Source organism: Eleutherodactylus coqui, chromosome 2 (assembly GCF_035609145.1).
Source record: "Eleutherodactylus coqui strain aEleCoq1 chromosome 2, aEleCoq1.hap1, whole genome shotgun sequence".
NCBI classification, from domain to species: Eukaryota; Metazoa; Chordata; class Amphibia; order Anura; family Eleutherodactylidae; genus Eleutherodactylus; species Eleutherodactylus coqui.
Window position 1 is genome coordinate 196,120,892 of NC_089838.1, and position 25,583 is coordinate 196,146,474.

Consider the following 25,583-nt stretch of genomic DNA (forward strand, 5'->3'; position numbering starts at 1 on the left):
TGAAATCAATAGGAGGTAAAACAGAAACATTTAATTCTGTTTTTCTACTCCAAAAATAGAGCAAAGAGACAGAAAACCCTGGTGCATATGTGAACGAGCCTTTACTCTCATCCGTATTAACCTACGGGAATAGGACGGGCCATGATTTTCTCACAAAGTCCATCGGTCTGTGTGAAAAAAAATCCCCGATGTCTAGCTTCATAGGCCATAATGAGGCCCGTACCGCCCATGGAATACCACAGCCGTAGATATAACCCTGTGTCTTTTGTCTTACAATGGTTTACAGCTCAAGCTGCCGTAAATTATAGCGCAAACGTATCCCAGCTCGTGGTTAGGGCTTTGTGATGCATGTTTGGGCCAGAGACGTGCAAACTTTAGTAAAGGGGGCTTCCAGTTTTAGACTACCCTCCAGGGTCTTTCAACAACAACGGCCATTTGCCACTGGTATGTGACTGTACAGCTGGACAATCCCTACAGCACTATGCCGGCAGCCATGTATCAGTAAGGAGCGGCTCCTGTGAGAAGGAGCGGCTCCTGTGAGAAGGAGTTCCTTCTTCACCTCCATCTCCATGGTAACGGTCTCTTAACTACCCGGAACGCAGGAGCCGGGCGTTTGTTCCCGACTTCCGGTTCGTAAGGACACTTCCGGACTATCAAGATGGCGGCGCCCTGTAATGAGACCACGGCAACCCCGCTGAGATCTCCTGTAGGAACTCCTGGAAAGGTCCGGGATCTGATCAATGAGGGGATAGTGAGCGAGGAGCGGGGCGACGGCCGGTGAGTGGGAGAAGGAAGATGGCGGCGGCCGCAGAGCTGCTCATACATACATGTGGCGTTACCTTCCTCCTCGCTTACTACGTGGTTGGAGGCTTTCCCAGTCATCACAATATAACTAACCAGGGCAGTGAGTAGAGGCTCCTGCCGTCCAGCAACAACCTACCATACCCTTATTAGTGCTGCACCGTGCGGTTGGAAGTCCTCCACCTTCTGTTGTCCTATAAAGGCCCTTTTACATGTAACAATCATCGTTCGGTTGAATGATAATTCAGTGTAAACGCAGCCAGCGATTGAATGACTAACAATAAATCATTCGCTATTCATTCATTTTACGCAGGCATAAAAAAAGTGTTGCCTCATTCACTTGTCATTCAGTTTAAATACTGATCATTCAGTCGTTCTCATTCACGTAAACAACCGCAGCTGGCTGAGCACTGAACTCATTCCATTTGCAGCTCCCAACCTATGGCCACTGCAGGAGGGTGGTCAGGGGTTAAAGTCGGATTACAGCAGCGGTGGGCGCCGGAAGGATGCTGCGGACAGAGTGTTCAGTGCTTGCCAGGTTTCTGTCCAAGGTCAACTACGAGGGTCACTGTTACTACTGGGGTCGTTAAGGCGGACTGTATTGGGGACACTATTAGTGTGACACTCTCATGCATGCCTTCAGTTAAACAGTGCTCAAAACTGCAACATTTTTGAACACGTCTGCGTTTGACAGTGCTTTTTAATGCCCCCCGTCGTTGTGATGGGTAATGAGGTGCGTTAAAAAAACACATGAAAATACATCAGCGCTCGTTAATCGAAAGTTCGAGCACAGGTCTGCCAGGCGCCATTGAAATCAATGAGTGTTGTACCGCGATTAGTGCAGCGCTGTGGATGCCGCGTTAATCATGGTAAACAGCAGCTGGTGTGAGAGCGGCCTTAGATAAGTCTCACTGGCTCAAATATGTGTTGGGCATCTTGTGTATTGCCGCTCTCAATGCTTGTAAAGTATGTGTTTTTTATCTTTTCTTCACCTCAGGTTGCATAAAGGTGTGCGGCCCCCCGACTGCATCTTGTGTGCAGTGACTTCCGAGGACATGACTCTGCAGAGCTCACACAAGCGTAACTTTATCACATATTACATGGGCAACGTACGCGCACATAATGAATGGAGTCAATGAGAGTACGATAGCGTTTTTTTCTTGTGTATAATACTAGCGTAAAAAAGGCCGCAGCATGCGCTATCTTACAGCGTATTATGTGCGATAGAGCCCTATTGTTCTTTATGGGAGTATAATAAATGCTGTATGTACACAATTAACATATTGCATGCATGACGTTTACACGCAATGTCACTAAGCAACAGCGAGAAATTTAAAAGAAAAACAACTCAGACTGCACATGACAGCGCGCAAATAAAGATAGCCGTTTGCTTTCAAGCGACATCCGTTTACACGCACAGATTATTGTCTGTTACATTTTTTATCGTTTTGTTTGTTCAGCCGGTCATTGGTCTGTCGGGGGGGAATATTACCCATCCCGGGTCTGTGAAACGCAGAATAAGTGCTTTTTACACAAGCCAACTGGCAAGTGTTTTTTATGCCTGTGTAAAATGAACAACGAATGATCGGTGAATGAATGTTCAACCGTTGGCCATGTTTATGATTATTGCGCGTTTTCCACGATCCAAAGATTAAACAATAATCATTCCATGTAAAAGAGCCCTAAGTCAGCAGTGGTCGTACTTGGAGACGTGTTTCTGAAAATTGTTCTGTTTTAGAACATGTTTGATAGAAAGCATGTTTGCCAAACGTGTTTGCAGAATCTTTTGAGTTCACAAATTTTTATTGAAATTGCATCAAACTTCTAACATAACATTGCCTCATTTTCTTGCACAGGGGGCATATTAACCCTTTCCAATCCAGTGTCAGACCTCGTCCGACATTGAGATTTCCCTGCATAGCTCCCATGTCGGGCGAGGTACAACACATGCTTCTAACACTATGCAGAAGAGAGATCCGTCATCGGACCTCTCTCCCGCACAGTGTAATATATATATACATACATATGTAATATACATATTAACACACGTTTAACTTTCAAAACGTTGCTAATAAAATCATCCTGACAGGTCATTTTTATGTGTTTCTGTTAAGTAATTCCAAGTAATCTACAACACGCTTTCCTACCCAAAACAAATAAGAGTCGGGGAGTGAGTGGGTGGCAGGAAAATTGGACTGGAAAGGGTTAAAGCAGTGCAAAACTGGTAGAAACGAAATGGTTCATAATAGCAGTGAGGATGAACTCCTCTAATATTAGAGAACCTATAATAACGATTAAAAGACAGCTCATTATATCTAATAAAGCTGACTTACATTACAGCAGACAACTCAAATAATGAAAAGTACAAAAAAGGTACAACAATCCTATAAGACAGAAAATGTAAAGCATTACCCAAGGCAGATGGGTATGATTTCTAGATGAACAGTAGTGTAGGACATATAAGTCAGAGGCCTTGTCCCCTGTGTAAATTCTAACATTGATTTGTGTTCTCTGTAAAATTGGACATAAAGTACCTCTAGCGTCTTATCAACCTCACTGTGGCTGATAGAAAATAAGGTCACAATTTCATTCAAAGCCTTTCACTTTTAATTTCTACTGTATATTTGATCTCTGAGTACATAATGCCCCAAAGTATAGTGCAAAGATGTGTAAACTTGCAGAATCTCTTTGAAGTGGGAAACAAAATAAACATTTTTTTCATTCTCTGAAACAGTTTCTGAGCAGTTTGCAAACAGCTTACAAACATTTTGAAAACCATTTTTATAAGGAAGAAGTTCATAATGTGTTTGTAGACAATGATTCCAGAAATGGACAAGGCTTAAGGAGCCGATAACACTGAATCGCTGGGAACGAATGATTGTTACTAATTGCTTGTTGCCATAGAGCTATCATTAGTCGGCCGCACATCTCTTCATTAACACAGAGCTTGACAAAAAGCCACAATCAGCTGACCAATAAGCATTTTACACAGTCCAGAGATTGGAAGAATATTTAAACCTAAAGGCTCTTTTAAGACGGAGTTTCTATGTATTTCCCTCTCAGTCCTCGGTTTCCATCTTTTCACAAGGTTCCCCTCCCTGTTACTCTTTTCAGCTTGATAGAGTAACGTCAATTACTGCACTTCTATCCAGTTAAAAAGAGTAATGGGGATGGAAACCTTATGAAACCAAGACCAATGTGGTTTCTGTTTCACAAGTTGAACTCTACAGTTCTGTTCAGGTTTGTCTCGGTTCTGTTTTTGCATAAAAGATGGAAATCTAGAAACTTGTAGTTTTAAAAGAGCCATCCTCATTTCATTATGATATGCCAAGGGCTGAGTAATCGCACCAGCCATGTAGATGATGCATATAGAAAAATCATAACTCTTAGGGCTCATGTCTACAACCTGTGTTCTCACAGTGTGAGCTCCTGCTCACTGTCGGTACTCAGACCAACGACAGTGGAGGAAGTCTCAAAATTGCTCTCCTCTGCTCGCCCCACCACCTGCACTAGTGACCCTCACCCCTCCTCTGATCCCTCTCCCCAGTGGTCATCTCCTATCTCACCACTATATTCAACCTCTCTGACCTCTGGCATCTTTCCCTCTTTTTTCAAACACACCATCATATCCCGACTGCTAAAGAAGCGGACTCTTGACGCGACTGACGCTGCCAACTACTGACCCATCTCTAATCTCCCCTTAATCTCCAAACTACTAGAACGCCTAGTGTACTCCTGCCTCGTAAGCTATCTATCAGAGCACTCTCTCCTAGACCCCCTACAGTCTGGCTTCCGACCCCCAACACCCTACAGAAACTGCCCTTACAAAGGTGTCAAACGACCTACTGACAGCCAAATTAAGGGGCGATTACTCCTTACTGATCCTCCTTGAACTCTCCGCAGTATTTGACACTGTCGACCACAAACTCCTCCTCAGTATGCTTCGCTCCATCGGCCTAAAGGACACTGCCCTCTCCTGGTTCTCTTCCTATCTATCTGACCACTCTTTCAGCGTCTCCTTTGCTGGCTCTATCTCCCCTCCTCTTCCCTTTGCTGTTGGGGTCCCCCAGGGCTCAGTCCTCAGCCCCCTCCTTTTCTCTATCTACACAGCCCCTATTGGACAAACCATCAGGATGCTGATGACACCCAGATATATACCTCTTCTCGTGACATCTCTGCATCTTTCCTCCAAAGCCTCACTGACTGTCTGTCCGCTGTCTCTAACACTATGTCTTCTCTCTACCTGAAACTAAATCTCTCTAAAACTGACCTACTGGTGTTTCCGCCCTCCACTAACTGACCTCATCCTGACATCTCCATCTCAGTGTGTGGCGCCACCATAACTCCCAGACAGCATGCCCGCTGCCTTGAGGTCATATTCGATTCCGATCTCTCCTTTACCCCCTACATCCAATTTCTCGCTCGAACATGTCAGCTGCACCTCAAGAATAATCACAAGAATCCGCTCTTCTCACCGCAGACACGCTAAAAACGCTTACTGTTGCCCTCATCCACTCTTGGCTCGATTATTGCAACTCGTTGCTGATCGGCCTCCCCTGCACCAGACTCTACCCTCTCCAATCCATCCTGAATGCGGCAGCCAGGCTCATCTTCCTGTCCAGCCGCTACTCGGACGCCTCTGCCCTGTGCCGGTCACTGCGCTGGCTGCCTGTTAAATAAAGAATTCAAGTTAAACTCACTACTTTCATCCATAAAGCCCTCCACAGTGCAGCGCCCCCTATATCGCCTCCCTCATCTCAATCCATCACCCAGCCCAGGCTCTCCGCTCTGCTAACAAAACTAGTCTGCGCACCCCTCTAATTCGAACTTCTCATTCTCGCCTCCAAGACGTCTCCAGAGCAGCACCGGTCCTCTGGAATGCACTACCAAAGGCTATCTGGGCAATCCAGGACTCGCAGAACTTCAGGCGTGCTCTAAAAATGCACCTCTTCAGGGAGGCATACCGCATTCCCTAAACAAACCCCTCTGTACGCCGCCTGATAACATGCTCCCTGAGCTATTAACTGCAATCCTTGCCAGCCACCATCAACTGTCCCCTGCAGTCATACAGATTCAGCCATCACACGGCTAAATATCTGACCATTTCTTATGTATATAGCATCCCTCACTCTCCACCTCACCATACTGTGCACATCTCCAGCCCCTTTACCTTCTGTATTCCCCCATTATTTGTTATATGTAAGCTCGTTGGAGAAGGCCCCTCACCCCTATTGTTTCCATAATCTGATTACTATGTAACCGTGGTTCTGAAATTTTTGTACTATTGTCTTTCTGTTTTCCCCTTGTCTTCGTAAGCGCTGCGGAATATGTTGGCGCTATACAAATAAAGATTATTATTATTACGTATGCGTTGCAAAGCTGCTTGATACGCGGTGAATGGAGTCAATGGAATTTTATTTATCCATTCACGTGTGTGTAGACACTGCATATCGATGTGCATGAGAAATAGATTGCAATATGCTGTATTTCTCTGTGTACCACACAGCGTGAGCCCTATACCCTGGTGTAGGCAGCATATAAAAACGCTGTCCATGCACAATACATTGTATATAGGTGGCGTTTTCATATGTAACCCCACTATGAAACAGAGCGGAGAATTAAAAAGAATAAATAAATAAAAAATCACACTGTGCAAGTCTGTGTCCGTGTTGTACACTGCCATGCGCAGTGTACTCACAGGCATAGACGGTCTCTGCTGGCAGAACCATTGTTTAAACACATTGGTAAAATGCTGCAGGTGGGCCCGCAGCATTTTACCAATACAATCATGGACATGAGGCCTTAAGGGTATGTTCATACGGCGGAATTCACAGTGGAGAAATTCCATCTCTAAAATCTGCATCTTTGGCAATGGGCAAAATCCGCATGCGGATATCTAACGTGGGAAATTGCATTTCTGCATGTTTCCACATCAAGAAGTGACAGGTCACTTCTTAATGCAGAAATGAGATTTTCTCTGTCAAAAATCCACACACGCATTTTGCCCATTGACAGGTCAAATTCCGCAAGTGGATCTGTGTGAAAAAACATATCAAAAAGAGGCGGTAACATTCATGTGGAATTTTTCCATGTGAATTGCGCCATGTGAACATACCCTTCGAGTTGTCTTCTATTGACCTCTATGAATGTTCCTTTCTTTTTATTGGCCATGACAATCGTAGAGCGGTCAGACCAACTTCTTAAGACTTGAGTATTCTATCTATTCCTGATTTATACCCATATATACTGCTTCTACATCTGAATCTCCTGTTTTTATTAATTTTCAGCAAGGACACATCTATTCTGTCTGAAGAAAACAATAGTTTTGAAGCTACAGATGGTACAAACTCCTATGAGGCAACAAGCAAAGAAGCTTTCTTCTCCAGGGTGGAAACCTTCTCCATATCCTTTCTATTGACTCCTGTTTTCCAAGAGGCGGTGATACAGTCACAAATCACTTCATGTTTGTAGTTGATACTTTGTGTCTTGTACACAAACTGCATACTTTCTAGTTATTCTTTTCAATGGGTTTGGTGGTTTGACATCTGTGTGCAGCTGTGCATGACGGAAAGCGGACAGACCCCATTATAGTCAATGGGGTCTGCCCGACACTGTCCGGTTCCATCCAGAGACGGAACCGTTTTGCTGTGGGCATTCCCCTTTCCTGCTCCCCGAAAGGAGCAGGAAAGCGGAATCCCCATCACAGATGTGAAACCACCCTAACCCAATTCAGATTATGGGAAGAATTTGCTTTGAAAGCAAAATGTTTACTCTAACCAAAATATTGAATTGAATTGTCATTATGGTGTATGTGCAGGGGCTTCTACATATGTCTAATTGGCGTGTATTTATATGTAGCAGATATATTGCAGAAATTTCTGTGACTGAAAATCCATTCCATAAATGTTTTTCTGCAGGACTCATACAGGTAAGTGGAGCAGTCACAGAAATATGTGCACCAAATCTGAATTTCCCCTGAGGGTGACTACCCACTACAGTTCTTTTTACTGCGAAATTCGCAGCGTTTTTTTTTCTCTAGGTGTCTATGGGACTTGTTAATGTTAAAATCGCGATCGTGCAAAATCGCAATTTCGCGGTTCACACAGGGCGGATACTCATTTGCACCCTTCTTCCCCCTCAACCCCCATATCCTGGTCTCCAGTTATGGGATGTTGGGAGAGACTGGTAGAGGAACATGGAGTAGGTTAGCATCCTTTTAAAAAAAAAAAAGTTTGCAATCCACAGCAGCAAAACTGCAAGACTCTGTACTGAGATGATGTGGATTTGCTGCTACGGAATTCTCTGAACGGATTTTGCAAAGGTAATCCACTGATTGTGAACATACCCTATTATGTTGAGTATTCTGCATTAGTATTTGTCAACCAAAACCAGGGGTGGAACCTACAGAGTGGAAGTTGTCCTCTCTTCTGCATTTTGAACCTACTCCTAGTTTTGCCTTACAAATACTGATTGTTGTAGTACTAATAATATAAATGTGTTTCTTAAATCAGCCTATGCAAATATATATATATATATATATATATCCACATTCATAGAAAATAGCTAGCAGTGAAATGGTTAACTAGTTCAATACTGTACACTGTGTTTGTGTGTTGCATTCTTGTGCTGGTATCTGCAATACACTCCTACACACAAGTTCCCAAGAATTAACAAGGTCTGCAGATGTGTTTCTTATAAGAAAGACCTGCGATGCCCACCACTCATAAGGAAGGGGCTGCTCCTTATCTTATCCCTTCGATTCCTTGGTCCAGATTGGAATATTAATAAAGTCTATGCTACTTGGATATATAGGAATTACGTGTTCACATAGCAACATACACCTGGAGCGTAAACATACGTTAATCATCAGCATTGTTGCATACTAGGCCAATCATCAGTTGTTATGATGTTTGGAGGGGTATGCATGTAATTGGTGCATCATATTCAAGTAAAACTGTATTGTACTTCCTTTTAATAAAGTAGAAGGGTATGGGGGCTGATGGATAGCATCCGTGAGCTCAAACACATGTATCCATGCATGAAGCTTCTCATTACAACCAGTCTGGAGCAAACCAGTGAAATCTTCTGGAATATGATTTATTCCTATAACATGATGTAAAATATTGCCGTCTGAATAGGGCCTTATACGAATACTCCCTACACGAATGTAATCTTTTGGAAAACTGGCTATATAAGCGTATCTCCCTGAACACTAATCAAATTCTTATAGTACAACAGCAGAATCGGCCACATCGCTTCACTCTCTTAGGTTGTATTCCCACGGGTTGGAAATGTTGCAAATTTTCTGCAGCAGAAAATCTGCACCAAATCCATACCAATTTGTGTGGATTTCACCTTCTCACTTGAAGAGGTGGATTGTGCACTGAAAATATGCAGCATAAATTGACACACTGCGGATTCTGTTGACAGTGTGTGGATGGGATTTCAGAAATCGCATCCGCAGTGCTTGGACTGTAGATGCTGTGGTTTTTTGCAGCTAATTCCAAGGTGGATATTCTGCAGCGTTTCTAACCCTAGGGAACATACTGTTAGGTTGTGATCACACACAGCTGATCTGCTGCAGATTTTGGTGCGACTCTGCAGCAGATTTCACCTTTTTGATTGAATTCAGAATGAAAATGTGAAATATGCTGCAGATTTGCACCAAAATCCACAGCAAATTAGTTACGCGTGAAAGCACTCTCATAATTCCTTTAGTTTTTTCCTATTCTGCTTTTGATCTCTAATTGTTGATTGAATAAAAATCACTATCATTTAATGTTTCCTTAATTTGAAAACTCCCTAAAGTGGGCTGGGAAACCTCCAGAGCTCTCTCCTCTCATCTGTGCTCGGTATGGATGGTTAAACGTAGAGTGTGATATGCTGAAGTGCTCTAGTTGCAGTGCCTACCTCTGTGCCAGCCTCCAGCCAGCCTTGGACTTCACGAAATGTAAGTATTTATAACTAAAGGTGCGTTTACACGAAACGATCATAGTTCTTAAAATCGCTGGATCCTTAAAATTTGACCACTAATCATTCAGTGTTTTGGTCCTAAAGGACCAGACACTTTTTAGAGATTTTATCCACGTGGTGGTTTTACTGTCCAATTTATTTTTTCCCCTTCAGCTCCCAAAATTATTTTTGCTGCATTTTCTTCTCTCGTGACATAATGGGCTTTTTTTTTTAGATCTTTTTTCACTTACTATTTTTTTCTGCTTTTGAGTTATTGGGGTTAAAAAGCAAAAAAAAATAAGATTTAAAAAAAAAAAAATTTTTATATATTTACCTAAAATAAAGTATGGGAATAGGTTCTTCACTCTGTTTCAAACGTTTTGATATATGTATAGTTTCGGCTTACAGGGCACTAGAGATGAGCGAACGTACTCGTTAAGGGCGATTTCGCAATCGAGCATCGCTATTTTCGAGTACCTGACTACTCGGGTGAAAAGATTCGGGGGGCGCCGGGGGTGAGCGGGGGGTTGCAGAGGGGAGCGGGAGGGGGGGAGAGAGAGAGAACTCCCCCCTGTTTCCCAATGCTACCCCCCGCTCCACCACGCTGCCACCCGCCCCCCGGTGCCCCACGAATTTTTTCACCCGAGTAGCCAGGTACTCGAAAATAGCGATGCTCGATTGCGAAATCGCCCTTAACGAATACGTTCGCTCATCTCTACAGGGCACATATGGTGACAGTTTTAGGCATCAGCGGTGGGTCATTTTCTTTTTTTATGTATTTTTATTTTATTCTCTAAATTTTTTTTTACTGATTTTTTTTTTCTTTTCTTTTTTACCATCTATGGCCCCAACAAAGTCATATAATACCTCTTAGGGTGGTTCAAATTGTACTTTTTTATTTCATACTTTTCCATTGTAGCTGGGGCATCCATAGGTACCCCAATTCAGGGGAAAATATGCCCCTGTAGTGACCATAATCACTAACAGAGCTGATCAGGCACCTGGCTGTCACATGATCACTGGGTTGCATAGCAGAAGAAGCACCTCCACGTTTTAGTACATAGCGCTCATTGAGCGAAGACCTGACCTGGTCCTGCTTGATTGCAGTCAGATGATGTCGTACTGTGAGATTCAGACGTCCCCAACACTTGCTTCCACTCATTTATAGTCCAAGAATGACGCTCCAAACAACATCACAGGTGCCTCTGTGCATTGTGTGCAGCCGCTTGTCTATGTTAACCCTTCATTTGCAGTTCCCTGCGAATGGTTTTGTTGCTAATGGATGTTCCAACAGTCTGTGAGACCTCCTGAGCAGATGTTTCGGCAGACGTTGTGCGTGATGCTTTCAAGGCTCGTAGAAGGCTTCATTGTCAAAGTCCTGTCAGTTTACAAGGCTGTACTGCACACACCAGATGTTTTCCTCTTCTAAATACCTTTGCCAACAGTGGACTTTGGAAGGTCTAAAAGTGCTGCGATGTCCCGTACATATTGATAGCTCAGCTGACATCCCATCACCATAACCCATTGGAAGTCTGTCAGTTCCACACCTCGTGGCATTCTGATGGGTTCTGTACTGGGATATGCCTGTGTGATACACTCCTTTACACCTAAAGCCTCCTTCACAAGGGCGACAAAGTCACGCAATTTTCTAGCGTTGCTACAATGCTACAAATCGCATGTATGTGAAGCCCATGCTCTTCTATCGGTTCCTTCACGCATGCAGTGTTTTGTAAAAACCTTGCGGGTCCAGCGATATGCCCACGACACGCAAGGTTTTGTAGCCCATGTTTCCCTGTGGAGCCTTCCTCGCTGTTGGAACGCACGGAAACGCGCTTTTCGTGCGGTCCGATACAACTTTGACAGTAGGAAATCCTCCTGTCAAAGCCCTATTCTAAGCCCTGGCTGCAAGAAAAACTAAAAAAAAACACATACATCACTTCTCTGGCGCTGTCAGCCCAGCCGCATCTTCTCCCCGGGTCCTTGACACTGTTCTCCTTCATCTCTGGCCAGGGATTGAAAAATCTCCACCTCCTGGAAGCATTGGCTGTGATTGGCTGACGCTTAGCCAATCACAGACAGTGCTCGATGAACCAATTGCTTTCAGGAGGCGGAGATTTTTTTTTCAATCCCCGGCCAGAAGAGAAGAAGACAAGTGCCAGGGGTGCAGGGAGAAGCTGCAGCAGAGCCACGGACAGTGCTTCTAGGTGATGTATGCTTTTTTTTTTTTTTTTAACTTTTTTCTACAGTTAGGGTTTAGTTTCAAGGTAGAGCTTATATTTCAAGCACCCTCTGACCCCCGAAAATCCTCACATGTAGTGCTACAAAGTTGTGCAACTTTGTCACGCCACATGAAACTTTGTAGCGCTACAAAATCGCAGTATTGCCGCGAGAAGATGCAGCAATATTGCACAGACAAGCGATGCAATATCACTGCAATTTTCTTGCGGTGATGCCACGTCGCCAGTGTGAAGGAGGCCTAATACTCACACTTCCGATTTGCATATCCCCTTCGCCTGACAGCACAGGAGTGGTGGGGGTCCCAATACTTTTGTCAACCTTGTGTACATCACTTTTGTCAACCTTGTGTACATCAGGTCTGTCAGCCTCTGTTTATTGTGTCGTCCAGATAGGCAGCGCTGCTTGGAATTACAGGAAGCACTGAGGACCTCTCATGAAAAGTTCTGCTTTTGGCCAGATAGTCCGTGTCCAGGTAAAGTGTGCACTGAATGTCTTGTTATGTCAGATGGGATTTTGTCACTTTACATAACAGATATAAAGCATTATACACAGGCCAGAAACTAGGCATCAAAATAAGAATAAGGCTGCCTGTCCACGGGCGTTCGGCATCCTGTGGCAGAGATCCGACGCGGAATACCGCCGCCCGCTGCGAATTGCCGCCCGCGAGCGGAGAATCGCAGTAATTCTCTGCTCGTGGACGGGGGGGGGGGGGAAGCGCTCTCCATAGCAACGCTATGGAGAGCTTTCCCTGCGTTCCACACTGCCGAATTATCGCCGTGGGGAACGCAATGAATATATGCTCGTGGGCAGGCAGCCTTAAGATGGCTTTCAACCAAATCTTCTTGCTCATAAAGCTTTGGACATTTTCCCCCAAGAGTTGGTCTAATTTTAACATTTTTATTTATTTTGCTTTTTCCTTATAGAACACTATGGCCTCATGCCCACAGCCAGGTCGGATTCCAACTGCGAGATTCACGCCATGTCCCGGCATTGACCTCCTGCTTACCTGTCCGGTGTCTTCTCTCACTGCTCTGCAATGTTCCGGCTGGCGCACAGCCGCATATGCGCAGAGCAGAGCCAGTGCATCAGTGGTGATGTTTCTGTGCAAGCCTCTGTGAGGACCGCACAGAAATACGACATACCGCGATTTAAATATGGCACCAGTTTTCACGCAGTCAAATCACGGCTGTCCGCATAGGATTGAATAAACTAATGCAATCCTATGGCAGCGTGCAACAGTGGAAATTCCGCGCGGAATCTCGCCTTGAAATTTCCGTCTGTGGGCATTGGGCCTAAGATCAACAATGGCTTGCAGGGTTTTTACACTGAGGGTCTCAATAATATGTTTGCAGCATGTTATATAGCTTCTCATCAGCACATGATATTAGTCGGATGATTCCCTTGCTCATTCGTAGAGCATGCTTTACCATGCCTATATCGTGAGTTGGTGGTGGTGGTGGTGGGGCCTGGGGTAGTGGATGCTATCAAGTTTACTAACTTACTTTAATATTCACTTATCTGAGGTCCCAACCTAAAGAAATCTCTCTCCAGTACTGTGTTTCTTCTTCCTCTTTTCACTACAGAGCATTTCTGGACCCTTCTGGTATCTGAGCCCTCTTCAGTAATTACTGACGTTATTGAACGTTTCCAAAATCTTTGTCACTTGGAGCTACAACTTCCATCCCTGAAACATGAAGATCTCAAAAGCATGGTAATTGTTTACACCCAGCTAACTATAAACTGATCAGTCCACATAGTTATACGTATTATGACTTCATTGAAAACCCCTGTCCAACATGTGGTCCAATCAGAATCACTCTTGGGATTCTTTATGTCACTGATATGCTATAAAATCTGCAGCAAATTAGTGACTTGTGAACACACTCTTAGGGTGACTACCTGCTTGCGTTTTTTTTCCGCTGTGAATTCGCTGCATTTTTTTTTCCAATTGTCAATGGGACTTTTTTAATGTTAAAAACGCAACGCAATGCAACTTGCATTTTTGGTGCGTTGCGTTTTTAACATTAGAAAGTCCCATTGACAATTGGAAAAAAGCGCTAGTGGGTAGTCACCCTAAGGCCTGATGTCCACGGGGACAGATCCGCAGCGGGTCACCCGCACACGTGATCTGCGCCCCATAGGGATGCATTGGACACCCATTTTCCCTTGAGGCGCATGCTCCATTTTAGTGCGGGTCTCCCGCAGGGACGGCTCCCGCAGGCTTCTATTGAAGCCTATGGAAGCCGTCCAGATCCACGGCACACCCGCAGCTGAATTCCTAGTCTCTGGCTGCGCTGCTGGCGTGCCGAGCACATTCGCCGGGCCGAGGAAAGAAGATCCGGCCGCGAAGAGGGGGCAGATCTGCAGCGTCCGGACAGGTAAGTAAATCTTCTTTTTAGGCCTTATGTCTGCGGGAAAGGAGAGACCCGCTGCGGGATTCTGCATGACGAATCTGCGGTGGGCCTGATTTTCCCCGTGGACATGAGGCCTAAGAGTGTGTTCACATGTGGTGGATTTTGGAGCGAATCCATATGAAAATCCACAACATATTTTCCAATACATATTCTAGTGGGGATCTGAAGCAGATTTCACCTCTTTGTTGTGATCATAAATTGGTTGATAAGAACACAGGAGAAAACCATGCTGTCATTCCAGTTTCACTGACTGCAAAAAAAAAGTGAAAAAAAAAATTGTTCATAACCCCTTCCTACCCCTGAACATATGTGTTCATCCTGGGTGTGAAGGGGTTCGTGCAGAAAGACCTATATTTTCGCCATATGGATGTTGTGGTCCCAGAAGCTGAGATCTTGCCATCCGCAGTGGGAGCCAGCTGTGACTGACAGCCGGCCTTCCACTGCAACTGTGGGAGATCGGTGAGAACACTGATCATCCCTGGTAACGCCTTACATGGTCAATGTTGATTGCAGCATGTATGGAGTTAACAAAACAGAGAGCCACTCCCTCTGTGATGTCATCAGCTTTTTGCCTTGAAATTGTGGAGAGTTGCCATAGCAACAGGGGAGGCCTAACAGTGGCTTCTGGGTTGGCCATAGCAAGTACTGGCAAGTAAAATATATAATACATTGCAGTACAGAAATACCGCAGTGCATTATCTGAGTGATCATGAGATCGCAGGTTAAAGTCCCCTAAGGGGACAGTGAATAAAAGAAAAAAGAATGGGTTTTGATTGTTTTAAAAAAAAAAAAAAGTGAAATAAATCTAAAAAATATATATTTTTGGTATCATAATCGTACTGTCTGCAAAAAAGTATTTTCGGATCGTTTATACCGCTTATTAAACAACTTAAAAAATAGCAGAAATCGTGTTTTGTTTTTCTTCACCTTCCCCTACAAATAACTTAAGTCTTACACTACATTATAGTTATACCAAAATGGTACCAATGCATCCCACAACAAACACGCTTATATGGCTATGTCGATGGAAAAATAAAGTTATGGCATTTGGAAATTGCATATGAAAAACCCCCAAAACTGTTGCTTTCTTAGGTTTGAAATAGGCTGCAGTTAGCGCATTGTCACGTATGGGTGACTAAAATACATGACACTTGCATGAGGATGTCCTTTTTAATGTGAGTGCGATGCAATTTTTAATTTTCACAGTTGAAACGTCATGTCGTTTTCACGCGTGTGCCTTAGTTTCTTAGACCAATATCACACTTATTTGTGTAAATGCATTCTTAAGCGGTTAAGAATGCATACTAATTAAAATTAGGGTGTCTGAAAAACTAGAATCTGGAGATCTGCCATTGTCTGCATGGAGAAACTAGAATGGTAATAAACGTTAGAATAGAAAGTGGGGTGAGAGCATTGCACACACCAGCAGTGCTGTGTGATCAGGTTGGGGTGCAGCCACAACCCCTCTATTGCCATTCACTTGAGTATTGGAACATATGGGTTCTGACATTGGTGACAGCGTGTTATGGTTTGTGCACCCAATAGCTAGCGCCCCCCCAAGGTTAGAAGTAAAGTATATATATTCACTTATTGTGTGAACCTTTTCATTCTTGCAATCTTTGAATCCACTATGAAACACCTCATTTGATGGAAGATCGCATTGTCTAATAGGGCCATGTCTATTTGGGTTTTTCTTAGGACGTTACAGAGGAAACGGTCAGCCTACTACTTCACTGGATAGAAGAGGAGCTACAAGGAGGAGAGAATGCCGCCCACAGCTTGGTCAGTGACTCCTTGCAGGTGCACATCTCTGCTTGCATTCTGGCACTCTGTGGATGGAACAGCAGGTCTGTTAAAAAACATTTCTATTTTTCACATATGTAAATCTTCCTCTTATAGCTCATTTCAAGCTAGTGTTCCAGTTTATTTTCTTTGTTTTTAGAATAAGGGGTTTTGAGGTTCCAAAAAAACCTTATAGAAGCATAGCTTTAGATATGTGTATTAGAAAATTGTATGATTTCCTATTCTATAAACAGAAAGAATGAAACATTTCTTTAAGCTGATCATACAGAGTCCAACCTTAGGTCTGGCTCACACGGGCGTATTTGATTTGCAGAACCCGCACAGGGGCACCCGTGCAGGAGATCCGCAAATCAAGACGCCCATAGGGATACATGGGCGCCCGTATAGCAGCTTTTTAGCATGCGGATATGATTGTTTTCCTAGCGTGCAGGTCGCACACGTGGGAAGAAATCGCAGCATGCTCTATCATCCTATAGATCCCGAAGTCAATGGAAGCCGTCCCATCCGCAGTAGATTATTGTGTAACTTTTTATTCTATTATATGAGATACAGAAATGTCCTTCCTTATCTTTCCTCTTGGCTCAACATGTTTTGAGATCTAAGATGTGAGATGACCATCTTTGGAAACAATAACAAACAAAAAATAACATTATTTTGTGATCCTCTCACAAGATATCTGCTGTATGAGTGTGTTTAGCCACCCAGTGGTTGTGATATGAGTTGCAGCTTGTCAAGGGTTTTTCTAGCAGGTTGTAATGTTTTGAATTTTTTTGTGAGCAATTGGAATCCTTAACTAAATTTAAGGAAAAAGTAAGGGTGGACACATCGGTATGCACTGAAACAGCGTTTTAGGAGAAGACTTCCAGAGAGCAATTTCTGTTGTTTTACCTGTAAAACTAATGTTCTGTGTTTTACATGTTTGTTTTCATCAAGCCCTTCCTCCTGTTCTTTGCCTCTCTCTATCATTCACTGTCCTCGATGTATGAGGAGGGTTGGCCTATGGAGCTTTCAACAGCTGGAGTCTGTAGATCTGGACTCGTCTCTGGGACCACCAAGCACCCCCGTGTCTCCAGGAGAAGGTTCTGCTGAAAGAATACCTTTGGGAATTATGTCCCCTAATAGAAGGGTCACTCGTAGCCAAGATTTTGAACAGGTAGTTTTTGAAACTCTAGTCACATGTATCATACTGTAAATTGATGTGGATTTGGCACTTATGTCAGACCAATATTTTTAATTAACATAGAGGTCTGTGATCCAATAATAATTGTTTTAGTATTGACCATAAATGTCCATGTTCATACAAATAAATTTAATTTTTAATTTGCTTGTACTAAAATTCACTTGTTTTATGTTAAGTTAGGGCCCTTGCCCTGGTCATGGGGCAATAGTCCTAGAGCTGGGACCCACCAGTGATCTCAAGAACAGGGGTTCTGAAGGTCCCCACGTGAATGGAACAGCGGATGAGCATGCACATTGCTGTGCCATTTCAATGAGACTACTGGATACAGTTGAGATAAAATCTTCAATGCTCCCATTGAAATGAATGGAGGAGCATCGTGCATGCAAAACCAATGTTTCCTTTATGTGTAGGCCTTAGAGACCCTAGCGGTTGGACCCCTACCAATCAGAAAGACATCCCCTGTTTCGCGAATAGGGGATAACGTTTAATACTTTTTATCTCTTAGTGAGTTGACTGATTTTAGCCATAAGAACCAGTTTTCCTCCTGTGTGTTCCAGTTGCCATATCTTTTTTTTTTTCTTCTTTTTATTGCCACCATATTTATGTATATATAAGTTTTTGATATACTTTTATTCCTGTCTGGTGAGGTGAGAAAAACTGTTAGTTTTTCATTGTTTTTTTCTGTTTATAGTGTTCTTTGCTGGATACATAATGTAATATTTTATAGTATGCGTATTGTGGCAGTAACAAATGGGAAGTTTTTTTGTGTGTAATTCAATATTGAAGCAGTTGGGGCACATTTATTAAATTCATCTAAAAGAAAAACTGTCTTTGTCCATAAGAACCCATCACAGTGCAGCTTTCACTTCTTAAACTGTGCTGGTAAAATGAAGTCTGCACAGTGATTAATTGCTTTGGACAAAAAAGGTAATTTTTTATCTGCCCCATTATGTAATGAAAAGGAGTGTGAATTTTTATTTATTTTTTAATCTCTTTAATTAGATGCCTTGATCAGCATTGACTGTGGCATTCGAGTGGTCAAATTGTGTAGAGCAATGATTAGATGAGCAAGTGTTCATCTTCTTACTTTTTTTTTCCTATAAAGAAGTGATAATCAGAGAGCATGCTCTCTAATTGATAAGGGGGAAGCTGATAACATGAACAGGAATTCATGACACCCTTTTCCTGGGATGATCTAAAGTCAGACAGGAGGATCTGTAACCTGCCTTCTTTCAGTGCGATATGGGCTTGTTTTGAAGCGAAGACTCTTCCAAAGTAGCTGCTTCTACCACACTGCAGAATGTGCTGCACTTATTCAGAATTGTAATATCCTTTCCCAGTTGATTGAGCACAGCTCGTCTAAATCAGTATGGGGGTTAAGAGGAATAATGTGCAAATACATGTGTTTTCTCAGAGCCCTACTTCTGCTAACACACAAGTGCGCAGTGGAGGATCTTCAGTCTCGCCTGAGTCAGATATTGTGCGGAGTCGACCAGTGACCCGCAGCATGGGACAAGGAGAGTACTCAGGAGCTGCGTCTGAAATGTATTCCAGTCCTCATCGTAAAGCTAAACGCCCTCGACTCTGCTCCACTGGTAGTATGGTAAGTCTTAATGATTGCCAGCAATATATTTTAGAGGTTTGCTTTAATTATTTAGTTCACTTCTCTGTTAATTTTGGATTTAATATCGGCCATTTGTGCATGATTTTTTCTACACACATTAAAACTCTTTATTTAGGGAAGATTAGAAGCAACCTCAGAAAATGTTATTCTGCTGAAATAGTAGTATGTATGTGTGTATGTATGTGTGTGTGTGTGTGTGTATGTATATATATATATAATATATATGAATGAAACCTAAGAAAAAGTGCAAGCAGAATCGCATATAACTTTTTACATAATGCACTTACAGCAACAAATTCTGTAGGATGAAAGATTTTGCTGTACTGCAGCTCCCGGGGCCTACAGGACCTTCCCTGACTTGAATGAAAGTCATGTGACCAGCCACGTACTGCACAGCACGACCAATCCCATGATGTTCATTCGCTGAATGCCCTTAACCCTGCACAAAGAGGTCACTCTAGCAGCTAGCGGTAAAGTTTAGGCTAATATGACATGATTGTGCTGTGGACTGTGACATGACTATGATGTGAAGACGGTAGTAACTAGTCTCCTGACATCATAGCCATGTCACAGGCCGCCAGAAATCCTCTGCTGGGCCGCATGTTGTGCCGGCCTGGATAAGATGCACCATATGGTCTTTACACTCTTAATCTTTCTTGTTTCTAATTGGCTACTCAGGATTCGTCTCCCAAGAGTTGTTTTGATCCACTAAATCAGCACAGAAATTGGTGTCCTTGGTTGACAGTAGCACAAGGAGATGGCAAAAACGGATTGGTAGCAAAAGAAAATGGAAATTCAGACCAGTCGGCAGTCGCTGGATGGAAAGAAGTGTTGCAAGTTCTGCTTAAAGAGGAAAAATCCAGAACCCGGTTGGAAGCAGATTCTTCGGTGAGTTACAAAACCCACACCATAGAGGACATCCTTTGTGCTTAGAAATATTTTTTGCAACTTTGCTCTAGTTCTAATTAGAAAAAAATGTTGTCTTTAGACATTGATAGATATCTTAAAGGGATTAGCCAGGCGAAAAACAAATTCCTGAAAGGTGCTCACTGTGGTGGAAAAACCTAAGAGTCAATACTCGCCTGACTCGATACTCTACTGTGCCCGTACTCACTCTGTTCTCTATTTACTACTGCAGCAGTGATGGCAACCCAACGACGGGACATGTGACCGCTGAAGTGAGCCTGTGATGTACCTGCAGAGATCACATGTCTCTGATGATGCTGACCTCCTCACTGCTGCAGGGATTAGAGAGCCCTGGGGGCAGGGCACCATTGGAATAAGAGTGGCGTTGATCTGGAGAAAGCTGGCTGAGGCTGGTAGGTTTAGGGGATGTACACATCTCATAAGCACATTGGAATGCAGCCATATGCATATTTATTTCAGTACGGCAAGACAGACACTTCTGATGGCAGCTTATCTCTCAACAGAACAAAGATATTAAATTTCTTTGTCATCTGACTGCATCTGTCATAGTAAACAAGATGGTCCAAACACATTTGATTGTTGGTGGGATCTGGCGATATCAATGGGGTTTATACAGACTCTAAACTGGAAGGTTGTCTAAAGGTCCTTTTACATGCAAAGACAATCTAAAATTGAAAGATTTAGCAATAAAGTGCCATTAACACTTTATCATCTTCATTTGCATGTAAAAAGGACCTCCATGAGTTGTTTGCTGACCATCTTTTCATTTCACTGTTAAGGCTGATTTAGACACAGCAATTTTTGCTCAAAAAATTGCTCAAAGCCATCTTTTAAGCAATAATTGCTGTGTCTAACTGCACTGACATTGTACAGTTTTCGTTAAGCCGTTGCTAATTGCTGATCTTTTAGCATGCTGAAAGATCAACGATCAGTTATCAGAATTCACAGCGGGATACAGCTGTTACTATTGTTTCAGATGTATCCTGCTCCCTGATGACAGGCTGGGTATGAAGAACACAGCGGTCCATCTGTGTTCTCATCCCCCGCTCGGAGCTGTATAACAGCCAGGCGCTCCGAGCAGAGAACAGCTGGATCCCACACTCAGAGCGCAAGATGATCGCTCAACGTTTGAGCGATCACCTTACACTGTAAAAAGCACACAACGATTATCGCTCAAGTATTGCTCAAAAGATTTTTGGAGTGATTATCGTAGTGTCTAAACCATGCTTTAGAAACAAAAATAGAGGCTTGGTACCATGTTAGCCAGTATAATCTTGTAGATATGATGCCTTTTAATGGCTAGCAAAAATACATGATGTTAATGTGAGCTTTCGGACCTCACAGGGTCCTTCATCAAGGCAAAATGAAATGGATCTGAAGAAGCATGCATATATATATTTATGACAAGGCACAGACATGGTGGGATTAATTTGCACTTAAAAGAATACTACAGCAGAAATACAAACACAGATGTGAAGGTTTTATGGTTTTTGAATTAGTGTTAAAAGATCATCAGGTCAGCAGTGTTATCTGTGCTATAGATTTCTCATACTTCCCAGTCACGTATGAATCCTTTTGAAGGATTTAGGCCTGTGTTCAACATGTCAAAAGTTGTTATGAATTTGTATTCCCAAATTCTATGGTTTTGTGATCTGAAATTGCCCTTCAATATAACAACATTCATTATTATGAAAGTTATTATATTGTACTATAAGTTGTATCCATGACTAGAAAAGTGCTCAGCCACAAGGAATTCTGTCTTTCTCTGCCTAATTGTTTGGCGATGAGATCTCATCCTGGCTTTAAGTTTCTGTCCTGTTTCTCCAACGTAGAGGGCCCCAACAGGACATTTACTTATAGGATCAGGTACACTGCATCGAACGTGGAACTTGTGACTGTCCCCAGGATCTTATAGCCCTGCTGTGTGTTGGGGTTTTGTATCCTGTCTGTTGTCTGTACATGTGAGTAGGTCTTACAGCTCCTTACATTGCAGGGATAATTTTGTTTTTGTGTGTCAGAGGGTAATGCACTCCTGATTATAAAGTTCCTCAAATTTGGAGGTTGCCTGTAACAAAGAAGGGGAGGGTCCAGGAATATGGTTTTCAGATGATCATCCTTGTGTAGGGTATGATAGTTTCTTTGCAGTCTTCCTTAGAATCTCTAGTTGCGAATTGTAGGTCATTACTAGAGGCACGCATCCATTTTTTCTTTCTCCGTGTATTGGAGTAGTTGATTCCTGGGTATCCTGGTGGCTCTAGTGATTTGGTCATGAATTGAGGTGCGATGGTAGCCCTGATTTAAAAATGTCTTATTGAGATTGTGTAAATGTTGCTCAATTGTTTGAAATTTTTATGGTGGTGTCCAAAAAGTTGATTTCGGTATACGAGTAGCTTAATGTCAGCTTTATGGTGGGGTGGAGTGCATTGAATCTCTCATGGAATTTTAAATATCTTTGTGTGGGATGTTGGAATATAAGGACTCCACATCCATTGTGGCCAGGATGGCATCATCAGGGAGGGGACCTATGGTTGACAGTTTGTTCAGTAGGTCCGTGGTGTCCTGCAAGTAGCTGTTTGTATTCCTCACCAGTGATTTGAGGACACCTTATACCCACCCTGAGATTCCTTCAGTAAGGGTTCCCACATCTGAGATAAATGGCCTCCCTGGGTTGCCAGCTTTGTGTAGTTTGGGAAGCATATAGAATACTCCAACTCTGGGGTTCTCTGGTATCAAGTCCAGGGGTTTTGTGGAGCCCACAGACAGGCTTCTGATGACCCTTCTCAATTCGCTCACATATTTCTGAGTCGGGTCTTGATCCAATTTGATGTAGTATCTGGTGTCCGTCAGCTGTCTGTCTGCTTCTTTCGTGTAGTCTGAGGTGTTCATGAGGACTATAGCAACACCCTTATCCTCAGGCTGGTGATTTCCTTGTTGTTTTTGAGTGCATAGATGGCCCTTCTTTCCTGCTTATCAATATTAAATGCTTCCTTTTTCTGCTTGTCCAGTATAGTAGATTGCACCACGTGCCTAAAGGAGTCTATATATTTATCCAAAGTGGGGTTGCAGCCAGGAGGGGGTGTTTAATCAGATTTCTTCCTGGCCCCTAGTTTCTCCTATGTTTGAGTGCTTGAAAGTCCTGTGAAACGCAATTTCAGATCACAAAGCCATAGAAGAATTTGGGAATGCAAATTTATAACAACTTTTGACACTTTCAACAGAGGCCTAAATTCTTCAAAAGGATTCATACGTGACTGGGAAGTATGAGAAATCTATAGCACTGAAAACGCTGCTGACCTGATGAGCTTTTAACACTAATTCAGAGACCATAAAACCTTCACATCTGTGTTTGTATTTCTGTTTTACTATTCTTTTAAGTGCAAATTAATCCCACCATGTCTGTGCCTTGTCATAAGTATGTGTGTATATATGCATGCCTCTTCGGATCCATTTCATTTTGCTTTGATGAAGGACCCTGTGAGGTCCGAAAGCTTGCTGTAACATTATGTATTTTTGTTAGCCAGTAAAATGTATCGTATCAACAAGATTACTTGGCTTTTCTTACTGAGAACAATCACACTGTTAGAAACAGATGGGATGAGGTGATGTCTCCCCCCCCCCCCCCCCCCCCCTTCCTTTCCCTCTTACAAATTAGGGCCTGCAGCTGTTAGGCAATTCTGACATATTATGTGGATACACCTTAAATGTCTCAGATTGGAATATCCCTTTTAAGCCTAAAACGAGTTCAAAGAGTTGCCTTAAACAGACACCTCCCCCCCCATTCAAAAGGCATAAGATCTAACTAAATTGTTTCATAATTGGATTTAATTGCATGAGTTGAACACAAAGTGTACCTTATGACCAGCCAGACTTGCATGATCTATTGTAGACTGTTGGTGCAGTCGACGCTTTACTACTCCTTACCTGTTGTCAATAATTCTCCATTTTTGTCAGTAATGTTTGTGCATTTTTCCATTTAATATGCAATCCTGGCTTATTTATGTATGTGAAATCTTATTTCAGAGTGTGCCAGAGAAATCTCGCAAAGTCTTCAGAATATTTAGGCAATGGCAAGTGAGCAGCTCATCATGATGTCCATCCTTGACTGGGCGGTTTTCTTCATCCCTGCCAGATGAAGACACATGAGCTCTGTAAATCCAAGTCTGTGCCGAGGACTATTTTCTATATAATGTCATTCCCTCACACCTGATACAAACTTTCTCTTCCAGAAAGTAGCAAGTCACAAATGGGGATTTTAAAACAAAGTGATTGTAAAAAGAAGTGAATTATTAATGTCTGCAAAATGTGGCACTTTCAGTCCTCTATATTTTGTAACGAAGACAGCTAGGCAATTACTTGTGGACCACAAATATCCGTATTTGGATGTATGTTATTCTTCGGTGAGCAAGGGTTTCATTCCTTTTTTAAGTTTACTTGCATGACTTTCTGACTGTAATAAATATTCTGGAATATCCAAACAGGGAAGTGGTACTCTGGGATGGAACCTTCTTTCTGTAATCGCGTGTTACTGTATTGTTTTCCACCCATGGAGATGGCTTTGTTTTTCACATAGGCATTAATATCATCTAAAATGCAGCCTAGTGATAGATTAGACATAGATCACAAATGCAGTCAACATTAGAGAATACATTTAAAAATGGACACACATGAAAAAAATGTTTATTAGAATGTTAGAACACCAGGCCTAACCTTTGCGTAAAGATGCTAGAACATTTACTCCATCTGCCACCTTTTGTCACAGACTGCTGTCAGTAGACATGATGCTGACATTGATCTTATCATACTGCAATATCTCTGGTGCCAAGGGCTAGTGATGATGTATAGTTTCTGTTGCTTACTAGGAGACAGTGCTTACTCTTGGCACATACAGTTCAATTTCACACATGTTCCTCTATGTTCCCTACATACAGTACCCCCAATACGTCTGGATACGCCTCAAACAGCAAGTCAATATTCAGAAACCTCTCTAGGAGGATTCTACCAAGAATGGGAATGTATCCCATCCCCCAAAAATTAAAGGTTTGCGAGGCTGTCATACAGACAAGGGGTTAACACTTTGGGTCCAAAATACGAAGTTATTTCCAGATCCCGAGAGTCCGTGACAAGGCTGAATTGTTTTGGTTTTGTTCTCTAGTTCAATAAAGGCTTACATCCAAAAGCACTGATATTTTTTGACTGTTTCTTTCCAATATTACCTTTTTTCTACGTTACTTCCTTGGCAGGGAAAGAGTTAATATACCTTATTAAAGGGAAGTGCCAGATAAACTTTTTTTTTTTTCAGTAAAGCGATACCTTCCCCACAGTCCAGCAGCATGAAGTTGTACTTTTCCGCCTGCAGGTACTCTAAGGCCTGGGCTACACTAGGACTTCAGAAAAACTGCTCTGTGACAGAAGCAAATGAACAATGCGAAAAGTCCACCTTAACCCCTTCCTGGAAACCTACTTGCCTCACCCCCCCATCTCTCCAAATATGGGGAGATATGTAGCGCCGTTCCCTCCCCTCTCTCGTATTGGATTTCTAGCCTGCTACACTATTTTCTCCTATTGATTTCAATGGGGTAGGCGCTGCTGCTCCCGCCCCCATTGAAGACAATAGCCGATATCGCACATTCTTCTTTGTGATGCG

General features: G+C 42.8%; 1 protein-coding gene across 1 annotated transcript; it reads left to right on the plus strand.

Annotated features, from left to right (window-relative positions):
• Positions 1-634: 634 nt before the first annotated feature.
• ZC3HC1 (zinc finger C3HC-type containing 1) lies at positions 635-25,118 on the plus strand. The gene is made up of 10 exons (XM_066592157.1): positions 635-777; positions 7,089-7,202; positions 9,600-9,751; positions 12,380-12,463; positions 13,575-13,702; positions 16,104-16,252; positions 17,142-17,361; positions 18,803-18,991; positions 19,691-19,900; positions 23,960-25,118. The coding sequence occupies exons 1-10, from the start codon at positions 659-661 to the stop codon at positions 24,026-24,028; spliced, it is 1,434 nt and encodes a 477-aa protein (XP_066448254.1). The 5' UTR covers positions 635-658; the 3' UTR covers positions 24,029-25,118.
• The last annotated feature ends 465 nt before the right edge of the window (positions 25,119-25,583 follow it).